This window comes from Ursus americanus, chromosome 11 (genome assembly GCF_024610735.1).
Source record: "Ursus americanus isolate L20-20 chromosome 11, mUrsAme1.1.p, whole genome shotgun sequence".
Lineage (NCBI taxonomy): Eukaryota > Metazoa > Chordata > Mammalia > Carnivora > Ursidae > Ursus > Ursus americanus.
In genome coordinates, this window is record NC_142137.1 from 41,322,929 (window position 1) to 41,339,686 (window position 16,758).

At 38.0% G+C, this 16,758-nt stretch overlaps 1 protein-coding gene and 1 pseudogene across 5 annotated transcripts in view; one reads left to right on the plus strand and one right to left on the minus strand.

The window, feature by feature from the left end:
- The window catches only part of ECHDC1 (ethylmalonyl-CoA decarboxylase 1), a 69,593-nt gene that overhangs the window by 52,696 nt on the left and 139 nt on the right, over window positions 1-16,758 (minus strand). For 2 of the 5 annotated variants that reach the window (XM_045805592.2, XM_045805594.2), the window contains exon 1: window positions 15,997-16,136. The exons of 1 other annotated variant lie outside the window; for it this stretch is intronic. In XM_045805592.2, coding sequence (XP_045661548.1) covers window positions 15,997-16,012 — 16 coding nt within the window. In that variant the 5' untranslated portion in view covers window positions 16,013-16,136. Of the gene's footprint in view, window positions 1-15,996; window positions 16,200-16,627; window positions 16,755-16,758 lie in introns of those variants that run through there. 2 more of the 5 variants (XM_087865472.1, XM_087865471.1) reach the window with 2 other exon arrangements.
- Window positions 10,105-12,174, plus strand: LOC123797610 (large ribosomal subunit protein eL21 pseudogene; annotated as a pseudogene).

Genomic DNA, 16,758 nt, shown 5'->3' on the forward strand with positions numbered 1-16,758 from the left:
TTCCTGAGAGCAGTTCTCTGAGGTACATACTCTCTGTTGCTAGGGCCTAGTACAGTGCTCAACACAAACAAGGCACTTAAATGCTTAATGAAGAAAATAAATAATCAGGTTGCCAAATGGAACGCCACAAGCTTGTTTTATACCTTTAGAAATATCTCTAATATGTGAGTTATAAAATGGTATCAGAAGCAGATGGAGAACAGGTCATCTAAAGATTACAATATGATGTCCCTTCCACTTTAAATTCTTTCACTTTAGAAAGGACCTTTTTTGTTAAAGTGTTTCAGCAGAATACTTGTAACTATGTAAGTATCTAAAAATATTACACAGTGGAATGCAATCCTCTAAACAGATATACTTTAAGAACTTGGAAACAGTATTTCAAAATTTCCTCATTAAGGTGACTTTGAATACAATATGGAGGAGACCAAGATGTTCCTGAAATGTCATCCAAAAAGTTAAATAAAATGTAATTCATATTAGATACAGTATGACCTAATGTGCTGTGATACATGGGAGAGGGTTTAACAAAAAAGAATGGTAGTGAGTAAGTTGTTTGTTGTCTTTGAAAACAATATCCAAGAATAAGACCTTAATGCTATTTTTCCAAGAAAAAAGGTGTCCTAAGTTGCTATCATAAGTGCTGTGGCTTTCAACTGCCATAACTTTATTCTTACTATCAAACTACTTATGGTCTTAACAGTTAATCCTCTTTCTTTCCTACTGGAAGGGCACTTCTGCTTCCCCTGAGTATTTTAAAGAAAATTTACAGGATAACTTTCAAGTGTTTGAACACAAAAGCTGAGATCTTGAACCACTGGCAATCTAAGTAAGAAGCCCTCTGAAGCACTCCCTAAAAGACTTCAAGAGCACCTTAACTATAAGAAATTCTTTGAACCCAGAAGTTACTTAACCTAGAGGTAGAGCTTAGCACTCTGGAACTTAGTAAAATTTGTTCTATAGACTCTCTCATCAATATTCAACTTGGACATTCATCCATCCATGTAACAGCTTTCAGAATTATTTTTCACAACTACTGGGGTTATTCCTAACAGGGTGAAGATTTCAAGGATTCTATCCAGAAGCAAATTCTTTTAGGTTCTTATCAATTCATTCCTGAAACTTATGGGAAAAGAGGAACAGAGAAAGAGGCTCTATTTATTATAGTTTAGGCTGCAATAGATCTAGGCATTGTCTCCCCATTCTGGAATAAAAATGATTAGAAATTTAAAAGAAAATATGCGGACTAAGTGGAAAGGATGCGAAGTGCTCACATGCATGGAAGTAAGCAGACAAGTGTTTATTTAGAACAGAACATGACCGGGGCACCTGGGTGGCTCAGTCAGTTAAGCGACCCACTCTTGGTTTCGGCTCAGGTCATGATCTCATGATCTCATGATCTCATGGGTTGTGGAATTGAGTCCTGGGTTCGGAGGAGGTAGTCTGCTTGAAAGATTCTCTCTCTGCCCCTAGCCCCCCTCCCTTGCTCATGCTCTCTCTCTCTCAAAAAAAAGCTAGACATGTCCATGCTCCTTTTCTCCCCCCACAAAAAAGTCACTATTTGCCTGTAGCTATAGTAATTGACATTAATCTATCAGTAAAGAATAATAAAAGCACAAAGGACCCACTTATGGATTCTGAGTAATACCGGTCTGGGTCAAGGTGATAAACAGACCTAATAAGCAACCTAGCAAAGTAGTCAAATATTACAAGTTGCAAAATAAAATATCTAAGTACTTAAAATTACCTTTAATATCTTAACCTGGTGCCAATTTTATACTCCTTTTCCAAAACCCATGTAATATGCTTACTTGTATACCATTCTCCCATCCTACCGCCAATCCTATCAGATTAGAAAATGATATAATTAAGATGATAGATTCTATGGTATTAACTGGTTCTAAGGTATCTAAAGCCTCTTGAAGATCTTGAAAGCTAGAAGGAATGCTTATCAAACATAATTCTGTAACATTAAAGGATATTTTCAGTTAATTCAAGAGACATTGCAAGATTTTTGAAATAAATTTCAAAATGAACAAAAGAATCCAATTATAACACAGAAATGTATAATGACACACAATAAATGCAGAATAAACTTAAAGATGTTCCCACCCCCTGTATTAGTGCAATAAAAGGTACTTTATTGGTACTACATAAAATTATTGGGCAGATAGGAAAATTACAGGATACTGTAAAACTGAAGAAAATGAGGCAATCTCTAAATGTTGACTATTATTACCACATGCTATTGGCATCACTGTAAACAGTGATTCATTTGAAATAATTTTCCTGCAAATATTATTGCATGTTATTCCCCATATCTACCTTATTTCTTTCCCTTGCATAGCCCCAGTTCTCAAAACTTAAGCCTGATTCAAAGGCATAGTTCCCTGCTTTTCCAAAAGAGAGTTAAAGTTCTTCTGTCTATGGAAAGGAAGTACCTCTATAATTATGGTCATTAGTTATCTAGCATCACTAGAAAATCAAATAAACTAGTAACCCTTTAACTGAAAGCAAAACTAGACAAGGACAAATCCTTTTGTTGAAAGCATTCTTGATCTCAAGTACATAGAATTGTAATGTTAAATATTTCAATTAATTTCAAGATATTTCAATTTATTTTTTAGGTATTTCACATTCCTAATCATTCAAAAGTACACCCATAGAAGTACAAATCTATGTACACATTTTCAAAGAGATTGAAAAAATTTTAAATAAGGTGGCTTCTCATGACTTGAGCATGAAACTGAAGGGGAAATCAAGTAATAAAGATAGAAAATTTAGGTCTATGTGAAGTGGGACTGGAGAGAAAAACTTCAAAAATAACATGTTATTACTAAGTATGAAGTAGTTATGAAAAAACACAAGGATTTTGGAGGCTTCCTAGATTATCACCCATACGTAAATATCAAGCTGCCTCGAGATCTCTTGAGCTGGCAAAAGAAGTCTACACTAAAAATCTCAGAAGTTACTGAGAATGACAAGCATCAGGGCTTGAAATAAATTTAACAAAACCAATATCTTCATGACAAGATGGATTTATGTTCATAAGCTCCAGCCACGTGAGTAATTTTCTCATCCCCAACAGATGAGGGATAGAAGCTGAAAAATGTTCATCTTTGGCCCAGAAAGTTGACCCATAGCCTTCATAGTTGTGGTAAGGATCAAATCTGCACTCCTTCCTTCTTTCCTCCCTCCCTCCCTTCCTCCCTCCCTCCCTCCCTCTCTCCCTTCCTTCCTTATTATGTTATTCACCACACAGTACATCATTAGTTTTTGATATAGTGTTCCATGATTCATTGTTTGCATATAACACCCAGTGCTCCATGCAATACATGCCCTCCTTAATACCCATCACTGGGCTAGCCCAACCCCCCACTCCCTCCCCTCTAAAACCCTCAGTTTATTTCCCAGGGTCCATAGTCTCTAGTGGTTCATTTCCCCCTCTGTATACTGCTCCCTTCATTTTCCCCTTGCTTCTCCTACCAATCTCCCTGCTATTCCTTATGTTCCACAAATGAGTGAAACCATATGATAATTGTCTTTCTCTGCTTGACTTATTTCACTTAGCATAATCTCATCCAGTCCCATCCACGTTGACACAAATGTTGGGTAATCATTCTTTCTGATGGCTGAGTAATATTCCATTGTATATATGGACCACATCTTCTTTATCCATTCATCTGTTGAAGGGCATCTCGACTCCTTCCACAGTTTGGCTATTGTGGACAATGCTGCTATGACACTTCACTACGTCTGTATCTTTGGGGTAAATACCCAGTAGTGCAATTGCTGGGTCATAGGGTAGCTCTATTTTTAACATCTTGAGGAACCTCCACACTGTTTTCTAAAGTGGCTGTACCAATTTGTATTCCCACCAACAGTGTAAGAGGGTTCCCCTTTCTCCACATCATCTCCAACATTTGTTTCTTGCCTTATCAATTTTTGTCATTCTAACTGGTGTAAGGTGGTATCTCAAGGTGGTTTTGATTTGAATTTCCCTGATGGCTAATGATTTTGAATATTTTTTCATGTGTCTGTTAGCCATTTGTATGTCTTCATTGGAAAGTGTCTCTTCATATCTTCTGCCCATTTTTTTATTTGACTATTTGTTTCTTGGGTATTGAGTTTGAGAAGTTCTTTATAGATCTTGGATACCAGCCTTTTATCTGTAGTGTCATTTGCAAATATCTTCTCCCATTCTGTGGGTTGCCTCTTTGTTTTGTTGATTGTTTCCTTTGCTGTGCAGAAGCTTTTTATCTTGATGAAATCCCAAAAGTTCATTTTTGCTTTTGTTTCCCTTGCCTTTGGTGACGTGTCATGAAAGAAGTTGCTGTGGCCGATGTCAAAGAAGTTACAGCCTATGTTCTCCTCTATAATTTTGATGGATTCCTGTCTCACATCGAGGTCTTTCATCCATTTGGAGTTTATCTTTGTGTATGGTGTGAGACAGTTTCATTATTCTGTATATAGCTGTCCAATTTTCCCAGCACCATTTATTAAAGAAATTGTCCTTTTTCCACTGGATGTTTTTTCCTGCTTTGTCAAAGATTAGTTGACCATAGAGTCGAGGGTCCATTTCTGGAGTCTGTATTCTGTTCCATTGGTCTATGTGTCTGTTTTTGTGCCAGTACCATGCTGTCTTGGTGATCACAGCTTTGTAGTATAGTTTGAAATCAGGCAACGTGATGCCCCCAGCTTTGTTTTTCCTTTTCAACATTTCCTTGGCGATTCAGGGTCTTTTCTGGTTCCACACATATTTTAGGATTGTTTGTTCCAGCACTTTGAAAAATGTCTTTGCTATTTTGATCTGGATGGCGTTGAAAGTGTAGATTGCTCTGAGTAGCATAGACATTTTAACTATGTTTATTCTTCTGATCCATGATCCATCTTTTTGTGTCTTCTTCAATGTCTTTCAAGAGTGATTTGTAGTTTCTAGAGTATAGATCATTTACCTCTCTGGTTAAGTTTATTCCAAGATATCTTAGGGTTTTTGGTGCTACTGTAATGGAATTGATTCCCTAATTTCTCTTTCTACAGTCTCAGTGTATAGAAATGCAACTGATTTCTGAGCATTGATTTTGTATCCTACCACATTACTGAATTGTTGTTTGAGTTCTAGTAATTTGGGGGTGGAGTCTTTTGGGTTTTCCATATAGAGTATCATGTCATCTGTGAAGAGAGAGAGTTTGACTTCTACTTTGCCAGTTTGAATACCTTTATTCTTTTTTGTTGTCTGATTGCTGTTGTTAGGACTTCTAGTACTATGTTGAACAATAATGTTGAGAGTGGGCATCCTTGTTGTGTTCCTGATCTTAAGGGAAAGGCTCTCAGCTTTTCCCCATTGAGAATGATATTCACTGTAGGCTTTTCATAGATAGTTTTCATGAGATTGAGGAATGTACTCTCTATCCCTATACTCTGAAGTGTTTTAATCAGGAAAGGATGCTGTATTTTGTCAAATGCTTTTTCTGCATCAATTGAGAGGATCATATGGTTCTTGTCTCTTCTCTTACTAATGTGTTCTATCACACTGATTGATTTGCGAATGTTGAACCACCCTTGCATCGGAGAGATGAATCCCACTTGGTCGTGATGGGTAATCCTTTTAATGTACTGTTGGATCCTATTAGCTAGGATCTTGTTGAGATTTTGGCATCCATATGCATCAGGGATATTGGTCTGAATTCTCCTTTTTGATGGGGTCTTTGCCTGGTTTTGGGATCAAGGTAATGCTGGCCTCATAAATGAGTTTGGTAGTTTTCCTTCTGTTTGTATTTTTTTAAACAGCTTCAGGAGAATAGGTATTATTTCTTCTTTGAATGTTTGGTAGACTTCCCCAGGGAATCCATCAGGCCCTGGACTCTTGTTTTCTGGGAAGTTTTTGATCACTGCTTCAATCTCTTCACTGTTAATCGGTCTATTTAGATTATCAATTTCTTCCTGTTTCAGTCTTGGTAGTTTACAGGTTTCCAGGAAGGCATCCATTTCTTCCAGGTTGCTTAATTTATTGGCATATAGTTGTTGATAATAGTTTCTTTTTATTTTATTTTATTTTATTTTTTATTTTTTTATTTTATTTTATTTTATTATTTTATTTTATTTTATTATTTTATTTTTTTATTTTATTTATTTTATTTTATTTATTTATTTTATTTTATTTTATTTATTTTATTTATTTTATTTTTTATTTTATTTTATTTTATTTTATTTTATTTTTTATTATTTTATTTTATTTATTTTATTTTATTATTTTATTTTATTTTATTTTATTTTATTATTTTATTTTATTATTTTATTAATTTGACACAGAGAAACAGCCAGCCAGAGAGGGAACACAAGCAGGGGAAGTGGGAGAGAAAGAAGCAGGCTCCCAGAGGTGCAGGGAGCCTGATGCGGGGCTCAATCCCAGGACCCTGGGGTCATGCCCTGAGCTGAAGGCAGACGCTTAACAACTGAGCCACCCAGGCGCCCCTTGATAATAGTTTCTAATGATTGTTTCTACTTCCTTGGTGTTAGTCGTGATTTCTCCTCTTTCATTCATAATTTTATTAATTTGCGTCCTTTCTCTATTCTTTTGAGTAAGTCTGGCCAGTGGCTTATTGATCTTATTAATTCTTTCAAAGAACCAGCTTCTAGTTTTGTTGGTCTGCTCTACTGTATTTCTAGTTTCTAATTTATTGATCTCTGCTCTAATCTTAATCAGTTGTCCTTTCATGCGTGGCTTAGGCCTGTTCTTTTGTTCCATCTCCAGCTGTTTAAGGTGTGAGTATGAGGATGGCATTTTAGATTTTTCTATTCTTTTGAGTGAGGCTTGGATGGCTATGCAGTGTCCCATAGGTTTTGGACCGACGTGTTTTCGTTCTCATTGGTTTCCATAATTTGCTTCAGTTCTTCTTTAATTCCCTGGTTTACCCAATCATTCTTAAGCAGGATGGTCCTCAGTTTCCAAGTGTTTGAGTTTCTTCCAAATTTTTCCTTGTGATTGAGTTCCAGTTTCAAAGCATTGTGGTCTGAGAATATGCAGGAAATAATCTCAATCTTTTGGTATCAGTTGAGACCTGTTTTGTGACCCAGTATATGGTCTATTCTGGAGAAAGTTCCATGTGCATTCAAAAAGAATGAGTATTCAGTTCTGGGGTGTAGTGTTCTGTATATATCTATGAGGTCCATCTGGTCCAGTATGTCATTCAAAGCTCATGTTTCTTTGTTGATTTTCTGCTTAGATGATCTGTCTATTGCTGAGAGTGGAGTGTTGAGGTCCCCTACTATTAATGTATTATTATCTATATGTCTCTTTATTCTGGTTAATAGTTGGCTTATGTAGTTGGCTGCTCCCCTGTTTGGGGCATAGATATTTATAATTGATAGAGCCTCTTGTTGGATACACCCTTTAAGAATAATACAGTGTCCTTCTGTATCTCTAACTATAGTCTTTAGCTTAAAATCTAATTTGTCTGATACGAGAATTGCTACCCCAGCTTTCTTTTGAGGTCCATTGGCATGAAAAATGGTTCTCCATCCCTTCACTGATGGCTCAGGGCGTGATCCCAGAGTCCTGGGATTGAGCCCCACATCAGGCTCCTCTGCTGGGAGCCTGCTTCTTCCTCTCCCACTCTCCCTGCTTGTGTTCCCCCTCTCACTGGCTGTCTCTCTCTGTCAAATAGATAAATAAAATCTTTAAAAAAAATGAGTCTCTTGTAGACAGCATTTGGATGGGTCATGTCTTTTTATCCAATCTGCAACCCTGTGGCATTTTATGGGAGCATTTAGGCCATTTACATGGAGAGTGATTATTGAAAGATATGATTTTAATGTTGTCATGTTGCCTGTGAAGTCCTTGTTTCTATAGATTGTACATTTCTGTTCTGTATCACTCTTGGGGTCTTTCTACTTTTATACAACCCCCCCCCCCTTCATATTTCCTGTAGGGCTGGCTTGGTGTTCACATATTCTTTGTTTCTCCCGGTCTTGGAAGCTCGTCTCTCCATCCGTTCTGAATGACAGCCTTGCTGGATATAGTATCCTTGGCTGCATGTTCTTCTCACTCAGTGCTCTGAATATCTCTTGCCAGCCCTTTCTGGCTTGTCAGGTCTCTGTAAACAGGTCTGACATTATTCTGATGTTCCTCCCTCTGTACATAAGGAATCTCTTCCCCCTCGCCGCTTTCAAGATTGTTTCCTTGGATCTAAGATTTGTGAATTGCACTATTTTATGTCGTGCTGTTGGTCTGTTCTCATTGATCTTGGGAGGGATCCTCTCTGCCTCTTGGACACAAATTATTGTTTCCTTCACCAGATTGGGGAAGTTCTCAGCTACAATTTGTTCAAGTATCTCTTCTAGACCTCTCTCTTTCACCACCCCCTTGGGGATGCCGATAATTCTGACATTGGGACGTTTCATTGAGTCAGTAATCTCCTGTTGCTTTATTTCATGAAAAAGGAGGTTTTTTTTCCCATGTTATTTCTCTTTCCTTCTTTTCTATCATCTCATCCTCTAACTCACTAATTTATTCTTCTGCCTCGTTTACCCTGGCAGTCAGAGCATCCAGTTTAGACTGCATTTCACTCATAGAATTTTTAATTTCCACCAGATTCGTTCTCATTTCAGCCCTTAGAGATTCTATATTTTTGTTAATATTTTTCTCAAGCCTATACATCATCTTGATAATTGTTACTCTGAAATTCATTTCTGACAACTTGGTTATATTCATATCCATTAGTTCTGTGGCAGAGGCCATAGTCTCTGTTTCTTTCTTTTGTTGGGGCTTCCTCCTCCTTGTCATTCTGATGTGGTGTGGTCGTGGGGATGTACAGAGTCCAAATTATTCACCAGGACCCAAGCAAGATGGACCTGTTTTATAGGGACCTTAGGGATGTGGGCTTCTTGTTCTTTCAGCCTACCTTCTGGGGGAGGGGCCTGCTGCATTGATACTCCGGCAACCCTGTTTGGGTAGGGTTGCCCTGCCCCCTGTGGTGGGGGGGGGTGGCCACAGTGAGAACGGTTTTTCTGGGCTTTTGTTCTCTGGTGGCTTTCCCCAGCGGCTTTCTGCATCTCTTCTGAGAGTCAGAGCAGCAATGACCTTATCCAAACCTCTGTCTCAGAGCAGAGTGATCGCAGTCTGTTCTCCACTGAGCTCTCCAGGCCACTCTAACTCCGTTTCTGTTGGTGCTGCTAAAAACCCTCAGTGTCCCGGGTTGTGTGCCCCACCGCCACTCTCCCAGTCCTTGCTCCCAGGGCCGGCAGGTCTCTGCCCTTTGTGCTTCTAAAACCTCAAGCCACTCCCGGTTTGCGTGCAGACTCCCAAGCTCCCAGTTTAAGTCTGGTTTCCCCATGGCTACCAGTCTGCTAATGCAGCCGCTCCCCAGCTTGGGAGGCTTCTACTTCCTAGCGCCCGAGTGCAGTGGCTCCCCCGCCTTCTGTTTTTCTTCCAAAATCTGCCTGCAGACTCTCAGCTCCCCGCTTCATACCTTGAGACCAAGACCAAGTGCCAGAGATGTTCTGTTTGTAGAGATCCACATGTATATTCTTATGTTTCAGGCTGCTTTCATGGGTGTCCAGGATGGTCAGATACCCAGCTAGATTCAGGGGACCAGCTGAAACAGGGTCCCCTACTCCTCTGCCATCTTTCCCCTCCTCCTGATTGCTACATTTTTACAGGGTCTCAGGACTGCCTGTATCTCTTGCTGATAGTTAATACTGAATTGAATGATAAGCACCACAGAAGTCTTGCAATAGTAGTTTTACCACTACAAGCAGAAACTCGAAGAAGACATTTATGATCTAATACACCCACCCCGCATGTCTCCTCCCTCTTGAGCACCAAGCATACAACCACCAACTTCATACAGCAAAAGTGTAGCTCTTTCTGCCCAAGGGTCCTGAGCCTGTACTAAAATAAACTGTTGTACCATACAAGGCTCAAGAATTCTTTCCTGACCATTATGTTCCACCACCATGCAATCTAACCACTGTTCTTTTTCACTCCTCTTTCACAACCCCTAGACCCAAGTTCAGGAGTCAACCTCCATGGGAAAAATAGTGAAATATACCAAAATGTAAAATTCAAAATGAGTTGTGATGGGAACAGCCATCTTCCAGTAATTTGCCAAACTGATCAACACAAAGGGAAAGAGAAAAAAAGACACCCGCTGTATGTTCTCTAGCCTTTTAGGAAACATGGAGCTGTTCTTTTGGCCACATACGTGCAAATCTCCAAGAAAGGTGATATTGTAGGTATCAAGGGGATGGGCACTGTTCAAAAATGAAAGCTCCCCACGGTACCATGGCAAAACTGGAAGAGTCTACAATGTTACTCAGCATGCTATCGGCACTGCTGTAAACAAACCAGTTAAGGGCAAGATTGATTCCTGCCAAGAGAATTCATATATTGAGCATATTAGGCATTCAAAGAACCAAAACAGCTTCCTGAAGCATGTAACGGAAAATGATCAGAAAAACAAGGAAGCCAAAGAGAAAGGTTATTTGGGTTCAATTGGAGCATCAGCCTGCTTCACCCAGTAAAGCACATTTTGTAAGAACCAATGGATAGGAGCCTGTGCTGCTGGAACCTATTTCCTATGAACTCATGGCATGATAAGTTTAAAAAAAATAAAAACCTCAAGACTGTTAAAAAAAAAAAAAAAAGACTTCTTTGCTTCTCTAAAGAAAAATTTTGACAATATTAGCAATTAAGATATTTTAAAACAGGACAGTATTCATTGTCAGATTAAAGTAAGCAATAATTGCATTCTAAGAAATAAAAAAAGGACTGAAGGGTGCCCGACTGGCTCAGTTGGTAGAGCAAATGACTCTCAATCTCAGGGTCATGAGTTCAAGCCCCACAATGTGCATGGAGCCTACGTAAAAAAAAAAAAAAAAAAAAAAGGTTGAATAGTTTCTTTGCATGGATACCACACTTATTTGTAGGTTTTGATGGCCAAGAAATTCATAGACTGGGATCCTAGTGTATAAACACACACACATATCATAAAAGCATTTGGCAAGCTATAATTGGTAACAATTAAATGGGTATTTATTGAGTTCCTACTAGTGATCTCCCCTTTGCTGTTTCAAAGAGAAAAAAAAGTAGCTTTACCCTCAAAAATGTTTTAGTTTTATCAAGGAAACAAAATATGCACACCAAAAGCAAAAATAATTCAACTATCTAATAGAAACCAGAATAAAGTCCCTTCTTTTATTAAGCTCTATTAGAGATTTACATTATATTTAAAATACAGTCTTAACTTCATAAAGGGATTTTATTTTCTTAACCAGTGAACTTTTATCATGAAATCTAAGCATTTTTGGGGTGCCTGGGGGGCTCAGCTGGTTAAGCATCTACCTTCAGCTCAGGTCACGATCCCAGAGTCGTGGGATGGAGCCCTGCATTGGGCTCCCTGCTCAGCAGGGAGTCTGCTTCTAGCTCTCCGTCTGCCTCTCCTGGCTCATGTGCTTGCACACTCTCTCTCGCTCTCTCTTTCTCTCTCTCAAAATCTTAAAAAAAGAAATCTAAGGATTTTCTATAGGCAAAAATGGATCCAAAGCATTAAATCACCTGCACAAAATTATCATATTTTATTTGCCTTCATTCTTTCCAAGTTTCAAAATTCTAAGCAGAAGCACAACAAAAATCAGGCAATATTCCAGGTCTCCTGAGTAACCAAAAGAAAATGTAAACTCAGGTTTGCTTTTCTTTGTAGTGCCTTATGGCCAAAGTATTGGCAGAGGGAGTATTTAAAATACTCTCATTTATATATTTTCAGAGTATCATTTCTTTAAAAGATTATGCTCCTGCTCATCTATTAGCATGAAAATTATATAGTTCCATTACCCTTTGTGAAACAAATCTAAAAAAAAAAAAAAAAGCAAGGCCCACGTTTCCTTTTTACAATTAAAGATTACCTTTTGTCAAATTTTAAAACAACAAAAATGCTCTCAACCAGTTTTTACTCTTTTCCTCCAAATAAATACATATTTATTTTTAAATAAATTATCAATTTATAAAAACCTTTAAACTTTAGACATTATTTTATGTAACTCCACAGCTAGAACCACAAGCCTTTTGAAGGGACAAGAACATATTTTGTACATAGGCATCTGATTTAATAAAAATATTTATGAGATGGTTATAAAATTGTACAACACTATTGTTCATATACTACTTCCATAAAGTATTATTATTTTTATTTCCTAATTTGAAATTCAGGTTGAATTACAGTTGGCCAGAATGAAAATAAATGAAGGAAAAATGAAGAAAACTATTGCCTGAGTCACCTAACACATACTAAAAAAGTCAGGTTTCAGAACATGGGTGTATTTTTTCTTAACCTAGGTAAGTGATACAGTGGTATTTTCTGTTGTTCTTTAAATTCTTCTTATGCACTTTTCACTATATGTATGTATGCTACATTTCTCAATAACCTTTCTTTTTAACTGAAGAATATCATTCCAAACTTTGGGGGCTGTCTCTGCCTTTACCAGTAATCTCTTCCAATCTTCTAAACGGCCAATTTCTTTTTTTTTTTTTTTTTTAAGATTTTATTTATTTATTCGACAGAGATAGAGACAGCCAGCGAGAGAGGGAACACAAGCAGGGGGAGTGGGAGAGGAAGAAGCAGGCTCATAGCGGAGGAGCCTGATGTGGGGCTCGATCCCATAATGCCAGGATCACGCCCTGAGCCGAAGGCAGACACTTAACCGTTGTGCCACCCAGGCGCCCCTAAACGGCCAATTTCAAAACTACTTTCTTAAATACTCTATTTCATTACATAGAAGATATTAAACAAAAAACATGTAGCCATAAAGATACTAAACAAAGGACACAGTGGCCACATAGTCTGGCAGGTCTGACAACTACTAAAGAGTCCTTATTAAAGGTAGTGATATTTCTTAAAACTCAATGTACAACCAGAAACTAGATAATAGAGAATTAGAAATAAAGTGCCTGCCTTCACTATATTAAAAAATTCTTAAGGGCAGGACTGCATCTTATTCACAGCCTTTAGCACACAGTTTCACATTTAATATTTATGGAATTAAATGACCCCTAACATGGTTATTACTGTGTAGGAACTACAGTACCTACCCATCAATTCCTAAACTAAATGTAAGATCTCTATTTGCAAAATAGAAAAAATTTATTTCACTGTTGGGTTTCTATGAAATGCAAGTCCAGGATATGTAGCTACAAATGTGCAAGGTATGATTTCTTTCCATATTTACAAAATGGGTTTGCATACAACACAATCTGTATTGTTTCATTAATAAAAATATTAATACTTTTTAAGAAATGAAGTAATAAATAAGACATCACTCTATTATCTATAATATGTGTAGTTGGCAATACATATTTTACAAGGATCTGATTAGTAATATTCTTTGTTAACTATATAACATTTCTCTTACAAGAGGAATCCTAGGTCAGGTCCAGCCTGTTACATTCTCTAACTTTCTCCGGATGAGAGGCAATTCACCCAGTGATACTGAGGTTAGTACCTCATAACTGTTAGTGGCAAACTTAAAGAGGGAACCTGAGATTTGACTTACTTTGTCTCACCTTCTCTTCTTCAGCTTCCAAAGGAAGATACTGGTTTTGAGCCAAAAACAAGTAATTCAGTGTATAGCTTTGTGTACTAGGAAACAAAGTGAAACTATCTGTCCTGGAACTGCTGCTATATGGGATTTTCTCAGTTCTGTTCTCCCTTCTTTATGTCCATCTGTCTGTCTGTCTAAGAGGCTTATGTGGTAAAAGAAACCTGCGGCTGCCTTTATCTTGTTCCATTTGAAGAAGATCAAATAGAGTAGGACTCAGGGTTCCTTAGGCCTGCTTCCAGTCTAGGGAAAATAAGCTCTCAAGATCACTTATCAGGTCAGTTCACAAAAACGAAAGGTGTATATACAGAGTCAGAGCCAAAGGCAATACATCCAAGCTTTTACCTGGATATTCTCTATGCATGTTGTGCCCCTGGAGATGTCAGATATAGAACAGAAACTCAATGGAAAATTCACGTGAGGCAGAAGTCCTGATCTTTTCCATATTTACCATGGCTTAACATTTTAAAAAGTGCCCAAAAAACCTTGATAAGGACTTTGATGGCTATTTTCAAAAGCTAAATTTGCCCGTTTTCCACAATATTCTGTTTAGGGAAAAGAACAAAGAGCTAAACTAGAAAATAAGGAACAAGGCTTACAAAATCATTAGCATTTGAAATTATTATTGTGGAATTACAAAATCAATGAACAATATATCTTCTCTCTTGTAAGGAGCCTGTTCTGTCCTCATATATTACCTTTCCAATATCCAACAACACAAGGGCAATTAGAATAGATGCCATCAGATATATTATTTCCTTATCTTTAAATCATTACAAAATCAAATATACATATAACTAATATTTTTGCCTCATTAGACATCTTTGATATGCTGATTTTTCCAAGTAAATCTTATAATAAATACTTCACATATCCTTCTATTAATTCCATTTTTTCTCTCCTTTCCCATTCCTATCCCCCTTCTACTACTAACTCTCCCTTCTTTTCTCTCCTCTCTTCATGTTCCCTTGTTGTGCCACAGAAGAGTACCACAAAAACTTAAGTGTACTTCTTTTTTTTTTTTTTAAAGATTTTATTTATTTATGTAACAGAGAGACAGCCAGCGAGAGAGGGAACACAGCAGGCGAGTGAGAGGAAGAAGCAGGCGAGTGAGAGGAAGAAGCAGGCTCCCAGAGGAGGAGCCCGATGTGGGACTCGATCCCAGAACGCCGGGATCACGCCCTGAGCCGAAGGCAGACGCTTTAACGACTGCGCTACCCAGGCGCCCCCTTAGGTGTACTTCTTAAGCCTCCTAGGTTTGCTGACCTCAAGTTTGGAAATCCAATTCTACAAATTTGGTAATCACCTATTATGTATACTTTCATCCCAATTCTAAATTCAAAGACCAAATTAGACAGGAGTTCAGGGCTAAAGAGATGACAACGCATTAGCCACTAATAAACTACTATAGTTTCTGAAAGTACATGTGAACAAACAGGGTTGAGATCCAGGTTCTGTGTAAGCATGTAGTTAAACAATCAGCATTTTGGATTGTTCCAGAATCATAAGGCAATGAAAAAGTTCCGAGGAATGTACATTTTATACATTATACATTATAAACTTTTTATACATTTATAAACTTTCTTCAGGACAAAACATATGTTTACAGTTTATCATGGAGAATGCTTTGCTGTCCTGCCACTGTCACATTGGCTGAATGAGCTCTTAACCAAGCCACTGGAAAAGGGAAAGAGAAGAGAGCCCTCTGGACATCTGAGATCACATGTGTTACTCTCTCCCATTGTTGTTAAAGTTCTGCAAAGGCTTTCAAACAGTTCCCCTCCTTGCACAGGGAATAATCTACCTTTTCTTTTAAAAGCCATACGTAACCTGTTTTACCATATGCCAGAATTACTAAATCCAGAAAATTAACACAGATGCATACTTAATAAGAAAACAATTAGCCTGAGGCAGGTGGTAAACAACAACTACATGCCTTGTTTGTCAAGTTTTGATTCCGTTTTAGACGGTCATTATATAACCTACCTTTCAAGCTTCATTTACATGCCACCATAAGCACCCTTTTTCCTCATATAGCCAAAATGAACTTTTTAGTTTCTCAAATCCTTCGGGTTTTTGCTCTTCATTCATCACCTCTATATATGTGTTACACTTTTCCTCAGAGTAACTCCACATCATCTCCTTTAATACTTTAGACTGCATAAAATACTCTGCCTGCATGGCACAGTATTTTTATTAAGCCTCATGTAATAATTTTTTAACTGGACATCCCCACTGCATTTCGCAAAGCAAGGCCTTTGCAATGCCTAGAACAGTGCCTCACAAATAATATAAATCAGTAATAACCTGGCATACAATTAAGAATTCTTAATGCCATAGGAGGTTTAAGACTGTTCACAAACCAACTCTCGACCTACCCTATTTCTTACTCCCATCACTCACCCTGCTTCAACTCCATCGCTCTCCGCAAGCTGATTTCTCTGATTTCTCTTCCTGGAACGGAACCGACTCTTACTTACTTCTCCTTCAGGTCAGGTGATAAGCCGTCAGGAAAGGATCAGCTGATTTATTACTCCTCCCATTCCCAGATTTCATAATTCCATCCTTCCCCCGGTTACTTCCTCCAATAGAGTGATAGGTCTTCACAGAAAGGATCCTCTGTTATTCTTGCCAATGTCCAGTTTATCTCTATACCTCCAGCACTTAGAGCAACAGCTGGTAAACAGGAGGTTCTCCAATAAAAGTGGGAAAAGGAAAGGAGGGGGGAAGGAGGTCGGAAGGGGGTCGATTTAAATTGTTTTCCTCAAGGTCCTTATCAGCCCTTTCAACAAGTAATTTAAGTAATCTGTGGTTTTAATCCTCTACATTTGTGACCCCTCTGTTGTGTGTGTGTGTAGCATTAAGAGGATTATCGGGGCTCAAAAGAATTTCAGGAAGTAAAGAACCTATACCAAAAATGAGCTGGACATTTTTTGTTGTTGAAAGTGGGCTACACGAAACGAATAATGTTAAGTTTTAACTAAGCAAAGTAATACACAGGACAAATTCAGAAGTCCTAGGAAACCTCACCTACCCAGCACAGGGCGTGGAAAGTATTCAGAATTTAAATTAGTGCGTTAAAACCATGCCTCCCTATTCTGAAAACATTAATCTTGGTCGCTTCATCACGTTCCTTAGAAAGTTTTACTCTTCTCCCGCCGCCCT